This window comes from Ranitomeya variabilis, chromosome 5 (assembly GCF_051348905.1).
Source record: "Ranitomeya variabilis isolate aRanVar5 chromosome 5, aRanVar5.hap1, whole genome shotgun sequence".
Classification (NCBI taxonomy): Eukaryota; Metazoa; Chordata; class Amphibia; order Anura; family Dendrobatidae; genus Ranitomeya; species Ranitomeya variabilis.
In genome coordinates, this window is record NC_135236.1 from 69,307,474 (window position 1) to 69,331,410 (window position 23,937).

The 23,937-nt window shown below is 50.6% G+C and overlaps 1 protein-coding gene across 1 annotated transcript in view; it reads left to right on the forward strand.

Annotated features, from left to right (window-relative positions):
- Nucleotides 1-1,467: 1,467 nt before the first annotated feature.
- The window catches only part of XPO7 (exportin 7), a 40,249-nt gene continuing 17,779 nt past the window's right edge, over nt 1,468-23,937 (forward strand). Inside the window, exons 1-13 of the mRNA XM_077262138.1 lie at nt 1,468-1,603; nt 10,543-10,689; nt 11,771-11,864; nt 12,345-12,511; nt 16,661-16,726; nt 17,210-17,314; nt 18,856-19,021; nt 19,106-19,179; nt 19,273-19,392; nt 20,490-20,636; nt 21,148-21,320; nt 22,627-22,820; nt 23,340-23,445. Coding sequence (XP_077118253.1) covers nt 1,481-1,603; nt 10,543-10,689; nt 11,771-11,864; nt 12,345-12,511; nt 16,661-16,726; nt 17,210-17,314; nt 18,856-19,021; nt 19,106-19,179; nt 19,273-19,392; nt 20,490-20,636; nt 21,148-21,320; nt 22,627-22,820; nt 23,340-23,445 — 1,682 coding nt within the window. The 5' untranslated portion in view covers nt 1,468-1,480. The remainder of the gene's footprint in view (nt 1,604-10,542; nt 10,690-11,770; nt 11,865-12,344; nt 12,512-16,660; nt 16,727-17,209; nt 17,315-18,855; nt 19,022-19,105; nt 19,180-19,272; nt 19,393-20,489; nt 20,637-21,147; nt 21,321-22,626; nt 22,821-23,339; nt 23,446-23,937) is intronic.

Genomic DNA, 23,937 nt, shown 5'->3' on the forward strand with positions numbered 1-23,937 from the left:
GGTATCACCACGACCAGAACCACCTGCACGCCTGTGGTATCGCCACGACCAGAGCCACCTGCACGTCTGTGGTATCGCCATGACTAGAACCACCTGCACGTCTGTGGTATCGCCACGACCAGAACCACCTGCATGCCTGTGGTATCGCCATGACTAGAACCACCTGCACGCCTGTGGTATCGCCATGACTAGAACCACCTGCACATCTGTGGTATCGCCACGACCAGAGCCACCTGCACATCTGTGGTATCGCCATGACTAGAACCACCTGCACGTCTGTGGTATCACCACGACCAGAACCACCTGCACGCCTGTGGTATCGCCACGACTAGAACCACCTGCACGCCTGTGGTATCGCCACGACTAGAACCACCTGCACGTCTGTGGTATCGCCACGACCAGAGCCACCTGCACATCTGTGGTATCGCCATGACTAGAACCACCTGCACGCCTGTGGTATCGCCACGACTAGAACCACCTGCACGCCTGTGGTATCGCCACGACTAGAACCACCTGCACGTCTGTGGTATCGCCATGACTAGAACCACCTGCACGCCTGTGGTATCGCCATGACTAGAACCACCTGCACGTCTGTGGTATCGCCACGACCAGAACCACCTGCACGCCTGTGGTATCGCCACGACCAGAACCACCTGCACGCCTGTGGTATCCCCACGACCAGAACCACCTGCACGTCTGTGGTATCGCCATGACCAGAACCACCTGCACGTCTGTGGTATCGCCATGACCAGAACCACCTGCACATCTGTGGTATCGCCACAACCAGAACCACCTGCACGTCTGTGGTATAGCCACGACCAGAACCACCTGCACATCTGTGGTATCGCCACGACCAGAACCACACGAGACGTTTACGTCGTTACGGTGTGCGACGTAATAAATAATAAAAACTCCAGGGTCATTTGTGTTTCTTTTATTTTTGTTTTGCATTTCTGCCAAGATAACAATGAATATAAATTAAACATTTCACCATAAATAGTGGATATAAAAAAAAGTAAGTAAAACATATCCTGGCATATAAGGGGCTATAGGGATGTCCCAATTTCCTCCTCTGCCCCCTCATAGAGAAAACAATCACATTTTCGGGTGTAAAGTGCAGCAGTCCCTGAGAGACCTTTCTGCCCCGGTGACCGGAAAGCTTCCAGGTTAGTAAATGCGACATAAACAGATATTACTCCTTTTTTCTGTCATTCCTCTCGGTTTCCAAGATGGCGCCGGTTCCCTACAAGATGGATCCGGGTTGTTTTGTTTTATTTCCTCAACCAATATGGCGGCTTTTACCTGCCTCGATAACTTCAGCCAAAAAGCGGCTCGGTGGGTTCATCCTCTGTGACATTCCTCACTTCCCTCGACAAAGATGTCGCTTTTCCCTCACGCGCCCTTTACCAACATGTCCGCTCGGAGACTTCACCCTAAGCAATATGGCGGCTGCCCGCCTTCAGCCCCTCCTCTGTTGTCTATGGTTGCGGGGATCCCTGTGCGCGCCTGCGCAGTGCGTACTGTGAACGGTTGCGCACGCGTAGATTGTTCCTCGGGGGGGACAGAGGAGCATGAATGGAGCAAGATGGCGGATCCTGTGCAGGTGAGGGGGGACCCTGAGGATGTGCTGAAGAAGGAGGGAAGGGGGCAGCAGATGGGCGCTGGGGGGGCCCCCGGGAGCGCTCTGTGGCCCCTGTGTGACAAGGTGCTGGCTGCTCGTGTGGCAGCACAGTGTGACAGGAGGCTGAGGCCTGCAGACTGAGCAGTGTGTACATAAACACAGGGGGATGCATGTGTGTGGCTGGCTGCAGGGCAGCAGTGGGCACAGCCTGGCACCTGGAGGTCTGCGCCCCCTCCAGCCCTGCCATGCTCCCTGCCCTGCGGAGCTACAGAGGAGCGCTGCAGGATTTCACTTTTGCTATCAATTTGGTCAAAAATTTTAGAAAAAAAAAATGACCCCAACGCAGCCGGGGGTCTCGCCGCGTTCGTGGTGGTCTACGGTGGCACCAAAGATCCGCCAAGTTAAAGTTTGTGTAACACAAATGTCACCATTTTTATGATCATAAGATCAACGTCGCTGTGCCACTCATCAGCGCCGCCCTACTGGGGCCTGCCCTTTATTTCCTACTCCTTCTTAAAGGGATCTTCGCCTTAACAGAAACGTTTTTCCTAGAAGGTCCATTACTAGTACAAAAACAAACAAACTGAGCTTCTCTCACTCTCCCCAGGTCCAGCGCTGAGCCTGTGTCTGTTATCGTCTGACGTCACCTCCAATCAGGGAGCTCGGCAGCATGTGCCGGCTACTCAGCTGCTGGCCTCACGGATTGGCTGCAGCGTTGCAGATAGAGGCGGAGACTGTTTGGACCTGGGATGGGGGAGTAAAGCACAGTGTATTTGTTTGTTTTCTTACAAATTACTTTTTCTGCAGGTGACGCCTATTGAGCGTCTTGTTCAGGCGTCCATGTTTTTTCATCACTTTCTCTGAATCCGATTTTCGTCCGCGTTCGTCTTCGCCGTCGATGTTTCATCAGTTTTTCTCGTACGCAAAAATAAAAAAAATTCCAGTCGTTTCCTCTGTCACGCACCCGCCTGCCGTCTGTTTACTTATGTCACAGATCCACAATTGATTTTGACTCTTGATTTCTGATCGCGTGATGCGTAATGAGGGAGAATATTAAAGGAATTTTCCATTTTCGGGGGAAAAAAACCTGCTCCATGGATGCAGGTAAAGGAAGAAAACAACAATCTCCTCCTCCCCGGGTCCAGCGCTGAGCGTGTTACTGGCTGCAGCGCTGATGTGACATTGACAGCACTGCAGCCAATCGGTGGCCTGAGCGGCTCTTGCCGGCAACTCTGTTAAAGCCACAGAGCTAATTGATTGGCTGCAGCGCTGTTGATGTGACGTCAGCGCTGAAAACAACAACGGGCAACGAAACTAAAAAAGGTTCAATGTTAAGCGCAAAAGCCACGTGTGAACTAGCCCCATTAAAAGGAGCTAAGTCGGTGCATAGCGATCCACCACAAATTCCAATCCCCAGAGATTGGTGGGAGATGCTGCTGGGGCCCCCCTGATTCTGCAGAGCCCCCTTGGTGGAAGGCAGACTGCACACATGCTATTCTTCCCCAATCAAATTAGAAGGTGCAGAAAGTCACCATGGAGTGCTAAGTTTCTTAAACTCATTGATATCTTAAAGGGAACCTGTCACCTGAATTTGGCGGGACAGGTTTGCGGTCATATGGGCGGGGTTTTCGGGTGTTTGATTCACCCTTTCCTTACCCGCTGGCTGTATGCTGGCTGCAATATTGGGTTGAAGTTCATGCTGTGTCCTCCGTAGTACACGCCTGCGCAAATTCAGGTGACAGGTTCCCTTTAAGGGAGTTGTCCACTTTTGTGTACATTTTTTTTCTTACTTAAATGCATATATTTTTGGCTAAAAATCAGTTTTGCAATGTGGTTTCATTTAACATGTCGCACCATTTGCCTTCTACAGCTGCTGTTTTGCACTGTTTGTTGCTGGCTGCAGAATGAGTTAACTGAGGATCCATCAGTGAGCTTTTTCTGAACTCTTCTGTGCTGATTTATGATCACAGACCACATCAAAGTAGAAACTACAGGCCTGTAAAAGCCAACATTTTTAGTGAAAACCAATTACAAAAAGCCCCAAATAAAATAACAAAAAAGGTAAAAATCCCTTTAACCTTTGGGCATTACTGTGCTGTGCCTCCCCGCCAGTCATTGTATACATTTAAAGAGCCTGGGGCGGTGTCTCGTTGGTGCACGGAACAGGACAATTTGTGTTTGATTTTGAAGGAGAAAGATGAACCCAAAAAAGATAAGGAGGGTGGAGGCTTGTGTCTCGTGCACATGGTTGGGGTCAGTGGAGTACAGCTCCGTTATAACATGTTTTCTTATTGGAGACACTTCTGTCTTCAGCGGAGACCAGGATTGGGGTTCTGCTTCTTCTTAGATGTTTGGTGGCCACTTATGTCCCTTCCTGAGCTGGACCAGCAGGTTATGGCTCCGTTAACTTTTACAGCCGGTTGTTGAGATAATCCCCCGAACAGAAGTCTGCCCATGTCCCCTATGGCATAGGTACACAAGGCGGCCACGTCCCCTACGTCATAGGTACCCAAGGCGGCCACGTCCCCTACGTCATAGGTACCCAAGGCGGCCACGTCCCCTACGTCATAGGTACCCAAGGCGGCCACGTCCCCTACGTCATAGGTACCCAAGGCGGCCACGTCCCCTACGGCATAGGTACACAAGGCGGCCACGTCCCCTACGCCATAGGTACACCAGGCGACCCCGTTCCCTACAGCATAGGTACACAAGGCGGCCCCGTTCCTTACGGCTTCGGTACACAAGGCGGCCACGTCCCCTACATCAGAGGTACACAAGGCGGCGACGTCCCCTACGTCATAGGTACCCAAGGCGGCCACGTCCCCTACGTCATAGGTACCCACGGCGGCCACGTCCCCTACGTCATAGGTACCCACGGCGGCCACGTCCCCTACGTCATAGGTACCCAAGGCGGCCACGTCCCCTACGGCATAGGTACACAAGGCGGCCACGTCCCCTACATCAGAGGTACACAAGGCGGCGACGTCCCCTACGGCATAGCTTTGTGTTGGATAAGGCCTTAGTAAATCCAGTGAAATGGACGCAGCACTTGTAGCGCCTTCAATCAGAAGACCGGTGGGTCGGCAAAGATTTGGACCACCACCAATTTAAGATAGGCGAGGTTTGGATCCCCACAGATTAGTGAACACTTACTCTAGATCCCCCCCATAACGTCATAGCTTCAGGTTTGTGGACATGTTGGCTCCAGCATTTGATAATATGGACAAATCCCAGGTGCCGATGCTTCACTTTCTGGAAGTGAACTTTCTTTTTCCGGGCCCTAAAATAATCATATTTGCTCCTGGAGTCCACAGTATTTTGCCCATCCCTGGGGACTTGGCGCCTACTTGATCTATCAAGTATCTGAGAGCCCATACTTCTGGAAATCATGTCATTTGCTCCTCATTTGACTTGTTTTCCAATGATGTCTACAATAATTGTTAGTGCCATGCCACTGTATGTGGCCCATAGAGTGGTCATGGGAGCGCAGCCGTCGGGCCGGTCATGGGAGCGCAGCCGTCGGGCCGGTCATGGGAGCGCAGCCGTCGGGCCGGTCATGGGAGCGCAGCCGTCGTGTCGGGCAGCTACATGAGGTTTGACACCTTCCTCTGCCCGAGCCGTGCCAGTTTTTTGCTGGCCATGCCTTTTGGATGGGGTCCTTCGATATTGACCCTAAAGGGGGTCAGTGACCTGATATATTCTCGATGCAATGAAACTAAAACTCCCAGCATGCTCTAACTGTGGGAAGGTGTTCACAGTAGTGATGGGGTTTGCAGTTGTGCACAGGACGGAGCGCAGTGAGTGCTGCGTCACAGTGTGCCAGCGCTGCGTTATCTCGGGGAGGCAGATCTGCCTCTTCTGTGTACCTATTCCCTCCCGTCCCCTTATCACAGGGCTCACACCCTCGGGCTTCCCAGTCCTCCCATTCTGTCCGGTCAGTGGGTCCTGACGTCACGCACTGAAGGATGTGTGACGCCGGCATGTGACTGTCATCCCCTGCCTGCTCCACCAGCACAAGCTTGATACCACCGACCGTCCTGGAGATTAGATTTCATTTTTTCCTTGTTTATTCTTGTATAATACAACTTCTTTTTCTTTTGATTTGAAATTTTAAAAAAGCAACTGACCGCTTGTGTTACTGTACTTGCTCCTGTCCTGACAATTTGGGGTATTTTCTTTTCTTTAAGTGGCGCTGCAAAACCCACTGCGTTTTCATTAACAAGCTGTGGAAAAATATCTGCTTGTTAATTAATTTACAGACTTTGTTCTTCATGTGAATCGGTCACAAATTTGTTGATAATTCCTTCCACCCTTGACGACACTACCGTGGATTTCTTACCTGGTTCCTCTATTAAGTTTCTCCATCAATGACAACCATGTGACCACTGCCCTGGGGGGGACCGGGCACAGAGACCACAGAAATGGGCTTCCTTTAAACTGTGTAGCTGGATCACTGGAGCTGCAGCTACAGGGAGAAACTGTAGTTACGGTATATCCTTCCTGCAGCCGCTGCATCCAGTCATCGGGGTGGTGCAGGGAGCGGTTACAGTCACCTTCACTACAGAGGTAGCGCTGCTGTGATCACTCCACAGCACTTACATTGACATCCTGCTTTGCACACACGCTGTCTCCAGGCTTCAGGGGGCCTGGGAGTGATTACAGCCACACTGCTGTATAGTGACTGGTAACTTATACATCCACAACAGCACTTGCAAATTTTGTTTACATATATATATATATACATACAGATGTTGTCACAATGGAGCACCATATAGCGGTGAAATGAGCATCCTTGGAAATCTTTTACACTGCTTCATCCTGTGATACCTCTGCTTGTCTAGAACAGATTCCTTTTTAAAAATGTTGTACCATTTTGCTGCTGTAGATTGTAATGTAAGCTAAGCCCTTACATTGCCGGCTCTCGCCGTCTGGCTTGCCTCTCGCCGTCTGGCTCGCCCCCGGCCTGCTCCCGCCGTCTGGCTCACCCCCGGCCTGCTCCCGCCGTCTGGCTCGCCCCCTGGCTGCTCAGCCGTCTGGCTCGCCCCCGGCCTGCTCCCGCCGTCTGGCTTGCCCCCTGCCTGCTCCCGCCATCTGGCTTGCCCCCTGCCTGCTCCCGCCGTCTGGCTTGCCCCCTGCCTGCTCAGCCGTCTGGCTCACCCCCGGCCTGCTCCCGCCGTCTGGCTCGCCCCCTGGCTGCTCAGCCGTCTGGCTCGCCCCCTGCCTGCTCCCGCCGTCTGGCTCGCCCCCTGCCTGCTCCCGCCATCTGGCTTGCCCCCTGCCTGCTCCCGCCGTCTGGCTTGCCCCCTGCCTGCTCCCGCCGTCTGGCTCGCCCCCCTGCCTGCTCCCGCCGTCTGGCTCGCCCCCCTGCCTGCTCCCGCCATCTGGCTCGCCCCCCTGCCTGCTCCCGCCATCTGGCTCGCCCCCTTGCCTGCTCTCGCCGTCTGGCTTGCCCCCTGCCTGCTCCCGCCGTCTGGCTCGCCCCCGGCCTGCTCTCGCCATTTGGCTCGCCCCCCGCCTGCTCCCGCCGTCTGGCTCGCCCCCCGCCTGCTCCCGCCGTCTGGCTCGCCCCCCGCCTGCTCCCGCCGTCTGGCTCGCCCCCCGCCTGCTCCCGCCGTCTGGCTCGCCCCCCGCCTGCTCCCGCCGTCTGGCTCGCCCCCCGCCTGCTCCCGCCGTCTGGCTCGCCCCCCGCCTGCTCCCGCCGTCTGGCTCGCCCCCCGCCTGCTCCCGCCATCTGGCTCGCCCCCCGCCTGCTCCCATCTGCTCTCCCCCACCCTTCTTTCAGTATTATTTCAAGTATAAGGCTACTTTCACACTAGCGTTGTACGACGCACGTCGCAATCCGACGCAAACTGTGATTAAAAAACACAACGGTGGCAGCGGATGCAGTTTTACAACGCATCCGTTGCCCCATTGTGATGTCCGAGGAGGCGGGGGCGGAGTTCCGGCCGCACATGCGCGGTCGGAAATGGCTGACACGATGCACCAAAAAACGTTACATGTAACTTTTTTTGTGCCGACGGTCCGACGCAACCGTCGCACGATGGTTGCGACGTGTGGCAATCCGTCGCAAAGCGTCGCTAATGCAAGTCTATGGAGAAAAAAACGCATCCTGCAAGCAATTTTGCGGGATGCGTTTTTTCTACAAAACGATGCATTGCGACGTGCAGTGCACGACGCTAGTGTGAAAGTAGCCTTACTTGTGTGAGGATCGTGTTGCGATCTTCATACTGGCTGTCTGCTCTCCTGACCTGAGCTTGCCAGCTGCATAGAGATACATCACCCTGTCATGCTCAGGTCACAGGAGAGGTGACGGTCCGGTTCATGCATTGCGGTCTTCGCACAAGTTATACGGCCATCTGTATGTGCCTTAATACTGAAAGAAAGGTGGGGTGTCTGCCCCTTAGACATAGCAATAAAGACGAGGAAAGGATTGTGCATGTGTCCGCAATATGGAGAGGGAAGAAAGCATCTACAGCAGAGGGGCAAAATGTTTTCTGGCCCCAGAATTGTATTGTCATATTAAACCACTCCCAAGAGCCACAATAAAAATTAAAGAAGTCTTACCTTTTGAAACATTTATGGCTTATAAAAGGATTGTCTGGTCAGCATATAGTGATGTGTCCTTAGCATACGACATCAATATCACATTGGTGAGGGTCCATCACACAGCGTCCCCACCCATCATTGGCTACAATCTGCGGCGGTAGCCGGGTGTTAGCACATGGAGCAGAGCTGCAGTGTGCAGATGTGTTAGCTGTATAGCTATAGAGCTATGGTAGATCTGAAGCCTCTGTCACTCCAGCTCTATCCCCCAGATCCGCCTCAGTCCGTTCGTTTGCCTGAAGTCACACGGCACAGAGACTGTCGGTGAAGCAGTGATTGGCTCAGTGTCTGGCCTTTTCCGGTGTGACGAGATGGGGCCTTGAAGTAAACTCCAGCAGGGAACATGTAAGCATAGGATCGAGGAGTGTCACTGCTATTAATTTCTTCTAACCAGACATTTAAAAGCTTCTTTTTTTTTTCACCTGGATAAACCCTTTAAAGGAATCTGTCACCCCCAAAATCAAAGGTGAACTAAGCCCACAGCATCAGGGGCTTATCTACAGCATTCTGTAATGCTGTAGATAAGCCCTCAATGTATCCTGAAAGATGAAAAAAAGAGGTTATATTATACTCACCCAGGGGCGGTCTGGTCCGATGGGCGTCACGGTCCGGGGCCTCCCAATTTCTTATGATGACGTCCTCTTCTGGTCTTCACGCTCCGGCTCTGCCCTGTTGAGGGCAGAGCAAAGTACTGCAGTGCGCAAGTGCTGGGCCTCTCTGACCTTTCCCGGCACCTGCGCACTGCAGTACTTTGCTTTGCCCTCAACAGGACAGACAAAGTACGCCTGCATCGGAGCCGCAGCATGAAGACCAGAACAGGACGTCATCGTAAGAAGATGGGCGGCCCCGGACCAGACCAGCAGCGGGACCGCCCCTGGGTGAGTATGATATAACCTCTTTTTCTCATCTTTCAGGATACATCGGGGGCTTATCTACAGCATTCTGTAATGCTGTATATAAGCCCCTGATGCTGGTGGGCTTAGCTCACCTTCGATTTTGGGGGTGACAGGTTCCCTTTAATAACCTCTTGATGTTTTCTATTTTTCACTGGTTGGAAGAAGACAGTTTTGCCAAGGCCAAGTGGTGTGCTTAGCCAGGATAGTGGTGGGAGGCTCCTGCTGCAGGACAGTGGTGGGAGGCTCCTGGTCCAGGACAGTGGTGGGAGGCTCCTGCTGCAGGTCAGTGGGGGTAGGCTCCTGCTGCAGGACAGTGGGGGGTGGCTCCTTCTGCAGGACAGTGGTGGGAGGCTCCTTCTGCAGGACACTGGTGGGAGGCTCCTGCTGCAGGACAGTGGTGGGAGGCTCCTGCTGCAGGACAGTGGTGGGAGGCTCCTGCTGCAGGACAATGATGGGAGGCTCCTGCTGCAGGACAGTGGTGGGAGGCTCCTGGTCCAGGACAGTGGTGGGAGGCTCCTGCAGCAGGACAGTGGTGGGAGGCTCCTGGTCCAGGATAGTGGTGGGAGGCTCCTGCTGCAGGACAGTGGTGGGAGGCTCCTGCTGCAGGACAGTGGTGGGAGGCTCCTGCTGCAGGACAGTGGTGGGAGGCTCCTGCTGCAGGACAGTGGTGGGAGGCTCCTGCTGCAGGACAGTGGTGGGAGGCTCCTGCTGCAGGACAGTGGTGGGAGGCTCCTGCTGCAGGACAGTGGTGGGAGGCTCCTGCTGCAGGACAGTGGTGGGAGGCTCCTGCTGCAGGACAGTGGTGGGAGGCTCCTGCTGCAGGACAGTGGTGGGAGGCTCCTGCTGCAGGGCAGTGGTGGGAGGCTCCTGCTGCAGGACAGTGGTGGGAGGCTCCTGCTGCAGGACAGTGGGGGGAGGCTCCTGCTGCAGGACAGTGGGGGGAGGCTCCTGCTGCAGGACAGTGGTGGGAGGCTCCTGCTGCAGGACAGTGGGGGGAGGCTCCTGCTGCAGTCAGTTGTCTTCAGTGAGGAGGAGTGGCGCACATGGCAGCATTGCTTCTGAGGCATAGAGATTATTCCTTTATTCGTTCCTCAGTTTTATTCTGAAAATGAGTAGTTAGCAATCATGGCACTGGTCAAGGAGCACACTGCCCACTAGCAGTGCTGCTCTGCCCTGGGTTTACACTGTGGGAAGTGGTGCTGACTGGCAGATGTGTCATGGGTCCTGAAGACCCCAGCGCTGCACTGACAACACTGTGACCAGTCAGTACATTATCCACATTAGCCATACTGATACTTGTGGTACGTACGGTCAGAGATAATCTGTCCACTCTGCCCGGTATTGGCGCAGTGACGGACCCCGTGCATGGTTTGGTGCTCTGTGTGACCCTCATATAACACATTCCCTCTTCTCTTTTCTCAGAGTCTAGCCCAGCTAGAGATCCTGTGCAAGCAGCTGTATGAGACCACCGACACCAGCACCCGACTGCAGGCGGAGAAAGCCCTTGTGGAGTTTACCAACAGCCCGGAGTGTCTGAGCAAGTGCCAGCTCCTGCTGGAGAGGGGCAGTGTGAGTATGAGGACAGGTATATGGGGGGTGCCGCATAGCCACCCCAGGGAACAATCAATTCAGCTGACAATGAAAGGTAATGGTAATAAACGGCGCCCCCGGAAAAAGCATAGGCGAAACGGCATCAGGTGTGGGCAGTATTTCCTCTGGTGACTCTATCTAGGTATTATACCGTTTATTGTCAGCTCAATTGATTGTTGCTACCTAGAGCTATGTCTTATCCAGGCACAAGCAACATATAATTGAGCATTTTATTATCATAATTGACATTGCACTTGTACTTTGATTATATAGCCACATCATTCTAGCAGCTATAGCAAATATGCCTATACTTATTTTTTTCTGTATGAATTTAGTTTTTTGTTTTTTTTTGTATTAGTATTTGCGCTTTATTTATTATGCTTTGGATATGTTTAAATATAAAAAAAATCCTATCTTACGTGGATTGATAATATACTGCTTGTGCACTCCCTTTTTTTGGAGGTATATTGCCCTGTTTCTTCTTTTTATATATTAATTTAAAATTAATATTAATTTAATTAATTATCTAGCTGGGATCTCTTTATATCTGACATCTCATTCATTTGCTGTAACAGATAGAGGTGGTGAAATCCTAATGGTGTTACACGCAGATGCCGGCCATGTAACACAGCCGGCGTCTGCCTGGTCCGGTGCAGGCTCCGCTCCTGAGCCCGTTCCATACATGGGACCTGATACACGATGTACTATATCCTCGGCTTAATTCTCCTTAATTCAACCTTTGATTGAATTAAATGTTTTACTATTGTGTTGCCTCTTTCTGGACATAGTTACTGTCCTTCGCCATGGACGGCCTGCCATGTCCTGTCCTAGGAAGTGTGTAATACCTAATTTCCCCTCTGGGGGTGCTGCAGGGAAATATTTACTGCCATGATCGCTGGAGGACATAGTCAACAGTTTATTGCCACCGTTTCAGCAACTAGAGATTGTCCAAAATTGTCTCTTCACATTTAGCAGCGACTTTCAAACCTTCAGTATTTATTAAACATGTTATTTTTTCTTTTAAATCCTAATAATCTTCCTTCCCTTCTTCTATCCGCAGTCTTCCTATTCCCAGCTTCTTGCTGCCACATGTCTCACCAAGCTGGTGTCCAGGACCAGTAATCCCCTGCCACTGGAGCAAAGAATTGACATCCGTAAGTACACGGCGCACGCCGTACCGCTCGTTGGCCATCATCCGTGTGAGGACAGAATAGCACAAAGAGACCTGGCCGATTTGGGGGATGACTGACTGAAGAGTCCGCTCCTTACATGCGACAATCGCAAGGATTTCTGCTAACCCCATTCAGGTGAATGGGAAGGTCCAAGAAAAGTCCTCCACCCCAATAGGGCTCAAACATGTCCAGCAAGTTGGAAAGGCCAAAAAACTTTATTAGCCGGTACAGAAGAAAGGCCGGGCCCACCAGTCTGTATGACATTACCCCCCCACCCCCCGGTGATGGTAGCTGAATCCCTGCAGCTCCTGAAGCTGAAATGTGTCAATCAAAGTGGCTCAAACAGGGGTCCTGGGTGGGATACCTTCATCTATCACGTCCGCATTCCTTAGATGGGGCACCAGATTCTTTGCTGTATACGTAGATGCTTTTATATATTGTCCTCCTTTCTCTCTGTTACAGGGAACTATGTTCTGACCTATTTGGCCACCCGCCCGAAACTTGCTTCTTTTGTCACCCAAGCCCTGATTCAGCTGTACGCCCGCATCACCAAACTGGGCTGGTTTGACAATCAAAAGGACGAGTACGTGTTCCGCAGCGTGATCGTGGACGTCACACGCTTCCTTCAGGTTAGTGACCGCTCCGCGAATTCACTAGCCACCTAACTCCAGATAACAATGAGCCGGCTGGCCTCGCTCTACAGCGGTCACTTCTCCCTGGGGTCAGTATCTTTACTGTATTATCACCCATCATAACTGTGGACAGGAATATGGGTCATAATATGTCAGGGCTCATTCCGACGTCCGTGCACTCCCGACCTGAGCGTGACGGCTTCATATAATTATTCGAGACTGTCACACGTTAGTCAGGAGACCGCTGTGAGGACCGTATAGCATGGACGTGTGCATGAGCCCTGCGAGGAATTCTCACCAGTCCCCCCCATGATCGCCATGTGGATGCATGACTGACTCATATGCAGTGGTCAGACGTCCGCCGATCAGACAGAATAGATCTGTCACCACCAAGTGAGATAGGAAGTGGCATTTTCCTCTATGCCAATAGCGATATTTCCCTCCCAGCCCCTGCTTTGGTTGCAGGTAACCTCAGTCCCCCATGCGTTATGCAGGAGTAGGGTACGGACTGTGCTTTCCGCAGTGGTCGCGGGTGTGCTGACCCCAACTCCGACGTGTTCGCCCACAGCTTTATTTGGGTCTGTCGCGTGCTGCGGAGGATAATCACGTGATTTATAACTTTACTGGTTTTGCAAAGGTGCCGGACCTACAGTGTAATCATAAAGAAAAAACGGACACTGAGCGACCCTTGTCAGACTGATTGGTAGCAGCATGTGCGGGTATGCACCATGGTAATGTGGCTGCAACACTCGGATCCCACGCAATGAGCAATACGGATCCTGCGTCGTGCAGACTGTAAAATGTCACCTTTGTGGGTGCATGAATGTATGATGTGATTTCACATACAGTAATTACAGTAGCCTGGGCCGCCATCGGCCTCCAGCAATGACGTCTGTATGATTGGCTGCAGCTGTCATGTAATGAGACGTCACTGCTGGAAGTCAACAGGGGGACTAGGCTACCGTTGGCACAGGATTTTTTGTTTTGTTTTTTTTAATTGAAAATCGGAAAAAAAATTGAGGCCAAGCTGCTACGGATATTGACATGATGTGGATTTATAGGGAACAGGACATTAGTAAATTACCTCTCTCTCTCTTTTTTTTTTTTTTCTTTTTTTTTTAAATAGCATTTTTATATAAATATGTATTTTTAGAAATCATTGTCATTTACTGTGTATTTTTTATTTTTCATATTGCTGTCTATATTAAATATAGAATAAAATATTGCAATTTTCACACTGGGCCTAATATTAGACCCCTATGTCCTGTTGGGCACATGGCTCTTAACAGCAATAGACTGATGCAAACCTACTCTAATCTGGGCAAATGTCATTGTACAGGGAGGGGGAGGAGGTGAGCTGTGACGTTACCTATTGTGAATGGTGGATCCTGTGTTATCTACTGTATATAGAGGTGTTATCTGTCATTGTACAGGAGGAGGAGGTGAGCTGTGACATCATCTATTGTGAATGGTGGATCCTGTGTTATCTACTGTATATAGAGGTGTTATCTGTCATTGTACAGGAGGAGGAGGTGAGCTGTGACATCATCTATTGTGAATGGTGGATCCTGTGTTATCTACTGTATATAGAGGTGTTATCTGTCATTGTACAGGAGGAGGAGGTGAGCTGTAACACCACCTATTATGTATGGTGGATCCTGTGTTATCTATTGTATATAGAGGTGTTATCAGTCATTGTACAGGAGGAGGAGGTGAGCTGTGACATCACCTATTGTGAATGGTGGATCTTGTGTTATCTACTGTATATAGAGGTGTTATCAGTCATTGTACAGGAGGAGGTGAGCTGTAACACCACCTATTATGTATGGTGGATCCTGTGTTATCTACTGTATATAGAGGTGTTATCAGTCATTGTACAGGAGGAGGAGGTGAGCTGTGACATCACCTATTGTGAATGGTGGATCTTGTGTTATCTACTGTATATAGAGGTGTTATCAGTCATTGTACAGGAGGAGGTGAGCTGTAACACCACCTATTATGTATGGTGGATCCTGTGTTATCTACTGTATATAGAGGTGTTATCAGTCATTGTACAGGAGGAGGAGGTGAGCTGTGATATCACCTATTATGTATGGTGGATCCTGTGTTATCTACTGTATATAGAGGTGTTATCAGTCATTGTACAGGAGGAGGAGGTGAGCTGTGACATCACCTATTGTGAATGGTGGATCTTGTGTTATCTACTGTATATAGAGGTGTTATCAGTCATTGTACAGGAGGAGGAAGTGTGGTGTGACATCACCTATTGTGAATGGTGGATCTTTAGCATAAGTGCCTAAGGCTCTGTTCTTTTCTGATGTCACATTCCCTTAAAATACCGCATTTAGCAATGTAAAACCTACTTTTGCCTTTTGGAGCTTTGCTCACACCAGCTATGTGGTTGCCTGTTCTGCTGGATGTAAGACGGGACAGTTGTGACTAGTGTTGAGCGATACCGTCCGATACTTGAAAGTATCGGTATCGGAAAGTATCGGCCGATACCGGCAAAGTATCGGATCCAATCCGATACCCGATACCAATACAAGTCAATGGGACTCATGTATCGGACGGTATTCCTGATGGTTCTCAGGGTCTGAAGGAGAGGAAACTCTCCCTCAGGCCCTGGGAACCATATTAATGTGTAAAATAAAGAATTAAAATAAAAAATATTGCTATACTCACCTCTCCGACGCAGCCTGAACCTCAGCGAGGGAACCGGCAGCGTTGTTTGCTTAAAATTCGCGCTTTTCTTTCATTACGTGAGGTCCCGGCTTGTGATTGGTCGCGTGCCGCCCATGTGACCGCAACGCAACCAATCACAGCAAGCCGTGACGTAATTTCAGGTCATTCAGTATTTTAAAATTACGCTCCGGCTTTGTGATTGGTTGCGTCACAGTCACATGGGCGACGCAACCAATCACAGCAAGCCGTGACGTAATTTCAGGTCATTCAGTATTTTAAAATTACGCTCCGGCTTTGTGATTGGTTGCGTCACAGTCACATGGGCGACGCAACCAATCACAGCAAGCCGTGACGTAATTTCAGGTCCTTAAGGATTTTAAAATTACGTCCCGGCTTTGTGATTGGTTGCGTCGCAGTCACATGGGCGACGCAACCAATCACAAGCCGTGACGTCACGGGAGGCTGGACACGCGCGCATTTTAAAATGCGCGCGAGTCCAGCCTCCCGTGACGTCCCGGCTTGTGATTGGTTGCGTCGCTGTCAACCAATCACAAGCCGGGAAGCCATTTTAAAATGCGCGCGTGTCCAGCCTCCCGTGACGTCCCGGCTTGTGATTGGTTGCGTCGCGGTCAACCAATCACAAGCCGGGACGTCACGGGAGGCTGGACACGCGCGCATTTTAAAATGCGCGCGTGTCCAGCCTCCCGTGACGTCACGGCTTGTGATTGGTTGCGTCGCCCATGTGACTGCGACGCAACCAATCACAAAGCCGGGACGTAATTTTAAAATCCTTAAGGACCTGAAATTACGTCACGGCTTGCTGTGATTGGTTGCGTCGCCCATGTGACTGCGACGCAACCAATCACAAAGCCGGAGCGTAATTTTAAAATACTGAATGACCTGAAATTACGTCACGGCTTGCTGTGATTGGTTGCGTTGCGGTCACATGGGCGGCACGCGACCAATCACAAGCCGGGACCTCACGTAAGGAAAGAAAAGCGCAAATTTTAAACAAAGAACGCTGCCGCTTCCCTCGGTAAGGTGCAGGCTGCGTCGGAGAGGTGAGTATAGCAATATTTTTTATTTTAATTCTCTCTTTTACACATTTTTACATTAATGTTGTTTCGATACCGATACCCGATACCACAAAAATATCGGATCTCGGTATCGGAATTCCGATACAGCAAATATCGGCCGATACCCGATACTTGCGGTATCGGAATGCTCAACACTAGTTGTGACCCATTTGATGGATCCGCCATAGTTTATTAGGGTCAGTATTGTTGCCGTGTGACTGATACGGGGTCGCCAAGGTTTTGAGGATGAAAATCTGTCCATCAGAAAGCAATGGAGACCTGATGGAAAAGAACTAGGGCTGACATGAGCACAGACGGATCGGCATCAGTGATGATTCTTGTCCTGTTTATACCTTTGCACTGACCGACGCTTGTGTCGCCCCCACAGGACAGCGTGGACTATTGCGTCATCGGAGTCAGTATTTTATCGCAGTTGACCAATGAAATCAACCAGGTAAGAAACTCCTCCAGGAAACGTTGGCAAAATATCCTGTAAAATCTCTAATGTGTTGGATGAACTGCAAAGCGAACAGGAGGGGCTCCTGCGTACACGTGGGGGGCAAAATAATCCTGTCTTCTAGCAGAGAAGGAAAGTCTGACGATAATGAAGTCCTATATTTCCTCCTTTTTTTTTTTTCAGATGAGAAATATATATTTAAATTGTCTGTGTTCTATAAAATCAGCCCTGCCCCTCTTCACCTCACGGCCCTGTGTCTGGCCATAAGACAACCAGCTGCAGCAGGAGCCTCCCCCTCCACCATGTGGTAGGGCATAGAGGTGAGGCTTCTGCTGCAGCTGGTAGTCCTACGGCCAGATACAAGTGTCGCTTCCTCACATTGTTTTATAATGAACTGGACAATGTAAAACAGATTTACTGTAGCTCAGCCTGGTATGAAAGTGGATGAATGACATTTCATGGACATATTTATTTTTGCAGGCAGATGCCACGCACCCACTGACCAAGCACCGCAAGATTGCTTCATCTTTCCGAGACTCCTCGCTTTTTGATATCTTCACTCTGTCTTGTAACCTCTTGAAACAGGTATGGACAGAGAGCCCAGGAGATGTTGCAATTTATCCTTCAAATTACATTATTAAATGACTAAAAGGCACAAATTGCCATCAGATTGGAAAAAGCCTCATTGGAAAGCAGGGGTGGCCGGTCGCACGCGCCTCCGCTCCATTGGAAAGCAGGGGTGGCCGGTCGCACGCGCCTCCGCTCCAAAGGAAAGCAGGGGTGGCCGGTCGCACGCACCTCCGCTCCAAAGGAAAGCAGGGGTGGCCGGTCGTACGCACCTCCGCTCCATTGGAAAGCAGGGGTGGCCGGTCGCACGCTCCTCCGCTCCAAAGGAAAGCAGGGGTGGCCGGTCGCACGCGCCTCCGCTCCATTGGAAAGCAGTGGTGGCCGGTCGCACTCGCCTCCGCTCCATTGGAAAGCAGGGGTGGCCAGTCGCACGCGCCTCCGCTCCATTGGAAAGCAGGGGTGGCCGGTCGCACGCGCCTCCGCTCCATTGGAAAGCAGGGGTGGCCGGTCGCACTCGCCTCCGCTCCATTGGAAAGCAGGGGTGGCCGGTCGTACGCACCTCCGCTCCATTGGAAAGCAGGGGTGGCCGGTCGCACGCTCCTCCGCTCCATTGAAAAGCAGGGGTGGCCGGTCGCACGCGCCTCCGCTCCATTGGAAAGCAGTGGTGGCCGGTCGCACTCGCCTCCGCTCCATTGGAAAGCAGGGGTGGCCGGTCGCACGCGCCTCCGCTCCATTGAAAAGCAGGGGTGGCCAGTCGCACTCGCCTCCGCTCCATTGGAAAGCAGGGGTGGCCGGTCGCACGCGCCTCCGTTCCATTGGAAAGCAGGGGTGGCCGGTCGCACGCGCCTCCGCTCCATTGGAAAGCAGGGGTGGCCGCTCGCACACGCCTCCGATCCATAGGAAAGCAGGGGTGGCCGGTCGCACGTGCCTCCGTTCCATTGGAAAGCAGGGGTGGCCGGTCGCACGCGCACGTGTTACACCCTGATAATAGTGGTGTAATGTCACGTGGCAGCGGGGCCAGTGTAACACCCTGATAATAGCGGTGTAATGTCATGTGGCAGAGGGGCCAGTGTAACACCCTGATAATAGCGATGTAATGTTATGTGGCAGCGGGGCCAGTGTAACACCCTGATAATAGTGGTGTAATGTTATGTGGCAGAGGGGCCAGTGTAACACCCTGATAATAGCGGTGTAATGTCATGTGGCAGAGGGGCCAGTGTAACACCCTGATAATAGCGGTGTAATGTTATGTGGCAGCGGGACCAGTGTAACACCCTGATAACAGCGGTGTAATGTTATGTGGCAGAGGGGCCAGTGTAACACCCTGATAATAGCGGTGTAATATCACGTGGCAGCGGGGCCATTGCAGCACCCAGAGCCTGGAGGCTCGTTTCGCTCCTGCCTCTGTGTCCCTCTGATACCGTCGTGCACCGACAGGACTCGTCTTTGTAAGATGACCCTTTTATTTCTCCGGTGTTGCTTTAGCATCTAATATATAATCAGGAATCTAACGCCTAATATTCATTTTTGTGCTTTTTTTATTCCTTCTTATTTTAAAGGCATCTGGAAAGTCATTGCTCCTCTCCGATGGGTCCCAACAAGACCTCCTCATGCAGCTTCTTAAGCTCACCCACAGCTGCCTGAATTTTGACTTCATCGGCACTTCCACAGACGAGTCCTCCGACGACCTCTGTACAGTACAGATCCCCACCAGCTGGCGTTCAGGTGAGAGAGGAGACGGGGTAAGAACGGACGGGGAATTCGGGGGTGTAACAAGCCGTTCTCATGCCGTGTTCATTGTCTCGGCAGCTTTCCTGGACTCCTCCACACTACAACTCTTCTTCGACCTGTATCATTCCATCCCTCCCAACTTCTCCCCACTGGTGAGTACATGGCGGAGAGAAGAAAGCCGCAGGCTGGTTATTCTCTGTATTTACCACATCCGTAACTTACTGGTAAGACTTTCCGCCCCACAGGTCCTCTCATGTCTGGTACAAATCGCCTCTGTCCGGCGCTCCCTATTTAACAATGCAGAAAGAGCCAAGTTCCTCTCTCACCTGGTGGACGGAGTGAAGAGAATTTTAGAAAATCCCCAAGTAAGTATGGAGCAAGGTGAAATCGCTCTTACATATTGTGGAACAGTCATTAATATTCTTAGACTAGCCCTACGCTAATCAGACCTTGGGGTCGAAGGTGGAAAATAGGCCATCCCATATGGTCTATAATAGAGAATTGGTTATTGATGGGATCCCTTGTGGTCTAGGGCAAAGAACATGACTATTATCATCGTCCCTGGTGGTATGGGGCATAGGAGACTTACCAATGAGCATTTGTGGTGGGTTACGGGTTAATGTTTGCATCCCTTGGGGTCTATCCATGCCTTTACCATGGTGTAGGGGAAAGAATAGGTTCTTATCAGCATCCTTGGTTTTCTAGGGCACAGGTAGGGGAAATGCTGGGATCCCCCAATAAGGGTCAGTATTGAAATCCCCGATGATCAAGGCCATTATATGGGTAAATGTGAAATCCCTGGTGGTCTAGGGCAGAATATTACAATCACTCATGGTCTGTAGATCCGTAGAGGCCACTTGCCTCTCCAGGCTCCATCATTGCCTTGGCTGTAACAAGACATTGATTGCAGCTTCTTCTTTCCTTCCAGGGAGCAGGGACGACCATTAGCTTACACGGTTCTCTCCTACGATTGAGCAGAGCACTTCATAAACGCTCAGCCCCATCTCTATGCGAGGGGAGTCCTTATAAGGGGTCTGTCAGCACAAAATGACTGCTCTAACCAAGCACAGGTGCTTTGTGCTCCTTCCTTGGCATGGCTGAACAGATCAGTGCACCTTCTCACCCTCCTGTAAGGCCAGAGCTGTCGATCAAGGAAGAAAAAGCAGAGATAGAAAACAATTAGTGCACTAACCTGGGTACTGCAGAGGGAGCACCGAGTGCCTGTGCTTGGTTTGCACAGTCCTATTACGCTGACCGACTCCTTTTATTGATCTGCAGCTGAGCCACATGAAGAGAACATTGTTCCAAACCCCAGTAGATGACTGCACCGCATACGCATATACCGGCTGCCATTATGTTTTTTCATAGACAATGGTCGTTAAACCACTCGGGAGACCCCCGTGCTTTGCCCTATGATTGTCATGTGTATGTACAGCATCATTTACTGCGTTTCCTCCTCTAGAGCTTGTCAGACCCCAATAACTACCATGAGTTCTGCCGCTTGCTGGCGCGCCTGAAGAGTAATTACCAGCTCGGGGAGTTGGTGAAGGTAGAGAACTACCCCGAGGTCATCAGACTCATCGCAACCTTCACCGTCACCAGTCTACAGGTAAATGCATCAGTCCGTCTCGTACCTCTACAGGCCGAGGAGAAGCTTCTTGAATTATTACGGAGGCCAACAAACCTATCGGCCATCCAAGCCATTACCCCAGAATTCTGCAGGAAATCACTTTTGAAAAGTCTCGAAATTTTTGTGCATCGCGTTTTCAAGGGACCGGGGTGTGAGGCCACTGTTGGTCTACGCCATGATGAGCTGTGGCATTCCTGGCACCAGAAATCTTACCCCAGTCTGTGACTAGAGTAAGATTTGTGACCAGACGCCCGGAAGTGCACATCAGTCTGTCAGACGTGTCGGTTTCATTAAGACACATGTTCTTGACTCCCAACACACTTCCTCATCAAGACTGTCATGAACATCGCACACCATGTGCCCGAGGGGTAGTGGTGGCCCCATGGCCATCGTATGTCCTCTCTATAATACAGCCATTGAGTCTTTTTAGAACTTTCCCTTATCGTCTTGACTCTGGTTTATAAAGGACTCTTTATTTTATTTTTTCCAGCATTGGGAATTTGCCCCCAACTCAGTACATTATCTACTGAGCTTATGGCAGCGTCTTGCAGCATCTGTGCCCTATGTGAAGGCAACGGAGCCACATCTTCTAGAGACCTACACACCAGAGGTGACCAAAGCCTACGTCACGTCCCGCTTGGAGTCCGTGCACATTATCCTCAGGTACAGTGTGTTTGCGATGAGTAATTTTGCACTCAGAGATTGCAGGGATTCTGGCGGTCGGGGGGCAATCAATCCATTTACCCTAAATTTTTTTGGAACTCTCCAGGGCAGCCTCGGCGTAGATGCATAATTTTCTTTTAAAAAGTGAGGGAGAGGTTTACTGCCAATTTCAATTGGTTGGCACTCTTGATGACATCCAATGTCTGGCTACATATTTTCGGGCCATAAGTAGGACCTCAGTCAGGAACGATCCATCTACGGTCCTCTCATATTGTTCAAGGCCAACAAAGAGTCTTTGGGCTCCTCTATGACGGGGGTTCACATACAGTCAAGTTGGAACGGAATCACTTCAGCCCAGGGTCCCCTAATCTCCGGGGAGTCACGTTCCTGGTCCCCTGACATTTGAGGCACTAATCTGGGAGTTCAGGTTGTACCCTGTGGAGGTGTAAGGCTGCTTTCACACTACCATTGTATGATGCACGTCGCAATGCGTCGTTTTGGAGAAAAAACGCATCCTGCAAAATTGCCTGCAGGATGTGTTTTTTCTCCATACACTTGCATTAGCGATGCATTGCGACGGATTGCCACACGTAGTGGTAATGAGATCTTTGGGTTGTAGGGACGGACGATCTTCAGAAGAGCTCTCAACGAATTCCCCTCTCCCCAACGACACAGATTAGAAAGCTGGGCACCCTAGTAATATAGTTTGGGGTCTGACCGTGCAGCACCGCCTTGCGTTCCGGCATACCGCAGTATCTGACGGTGGCTCTACTGCCCCGCCAGATAAAAATATCAAACGAATGACTACCTGTGCTGGCATCTGTAGGAGGATGTATAACACCTGGCTGATGCGGAGCCGATAAGGGTGACGTCTCCCATCCCGTTATCTTAGTCTGAGTACATGATAGTGGGGGAAAGCTAATCAGGCGGTGAATGTCTCCGAGGCTCCTGGAGACCTGTATCCCCAGATAGAGACATTCGCTTACCGCACTCATCCACGGTCTCCATGAATAATCTGAGGGATAGAAGATTGCAGCTGATTAGCTAAGATTTTGCCGAGCATTTTGTACCTTAGATTGTAATAGCGAGATGGGTCTATACACAGAGAGGACTTTTAATAATGGGTAAACTGCACAGTTGCTTATATTTGAAAGCACTTTACAATTTTACCCATTTTTGAGCTCAACACCCCTCCATTAATGCAATAGTATGACGTCTCAGCATTGCTTCAGTAAATGTTTTTACAATTTACACTTTGCAATATTTAAGCCACGTCTCTAGCATTTAATGAATTGCTTTTCTGCAGGGACGGCCTGGAAGACCCTCTCGATGATGCAGGTCTGGTACAGCAGCAGCTAGATCAGCTCTCCACCATCGGGAGGTGCGAGTACGACAAGACGTGCGCTCTCTTGGTGCAGCTGTTTGACCAGTCAGCTCAGACCTATCAGGAGCTTCTGCAGAGCGGATCTGCCCCCAGCATGGAGCTGACCGTGCAGGAAGGTAAGCGGCTCGCTGCCCTCTCCAGCAATAAAGTGCATCCCCTATATTACAGCAAAAATATTACAGTGCACAGTGGCTCGGAGTGGCCGCAGTCCTTGCTGTACAATGCTCCTATCTGTGCACCGGGAGGCAGAGCTTTATCTCCCAGTAATGAGGTTCTGCAGTTCCAGCTCCTCTATCATTAGCAGGACAGATACCAGCAGCGTGGACTGCAGCTGCTCCTCACTGTTGCACAATCTGTTATGCCATGTACTTAAAAAAAAATTCTTATTATGTGCACTCTAATGATTTTATATGTAACGGGAGGTACAAGTCTTACAGGCCTTTACAAAACCTGTCTGTATGTCCTACCAGAGAGGAGTCCACCACTCCTGACCACTTTTAATTGGCCAGAGAAAAGGCAGTCTCCCATATTTTCAGACCCGACAGGTCCGTGATATCTGAATATTTCTCAGCTTTTGGCTCCTTCTGCCATTCCTATCTTTTCACACTTTACGCTGTTGCTGTTTATTTTCGCAGGTCGGCTCACTTGGTTGGTTTACATTATTGGCTCAGTGATTGGAGGCAGAGTATCTTTTGCCAGTACTGATGAACAGGACGCCATGGATGGAGAGTTAGTGTGTCGGTACGTGTTATTTCAATAGTATTTCATTACGAACTGTTGCTTCATTGCAGCTAAATTTGTAGGGGTTTTTTTTTTTTTTTTTGACTCCCCACCCTGCTTGATTGACAGCGGAGACTTGGCGTTATATTTCACCTTCGCACCTGTCCAAAATCTCACACATGCACCGCTCTTCTCTTGGCCAACACGTAGTAGCGTCCTGCGCAAAAGAAGATTGGATCTTGCATAAGATTTTGGCCAAGAGCAGAGGTGATGTCTCCACTGTCAATCAAACAGCCATGAAAATGAGAAGAGGAGCCATGGGTTAATAAATGATGAATTTCACCATGAAATAGGTATTTGTTGCACACTCCCGTGTCTCGCACTACTCTGGCTGCTGACAGGTCGCCTTTAACTAATCTTTTTATTAAGCTTGGCAATCAATATCGAAATAGTAATGTTAATTATTAGACACCAGAGGCCTAACATGGTCAGGACTAATCTATTCCTCCTCCA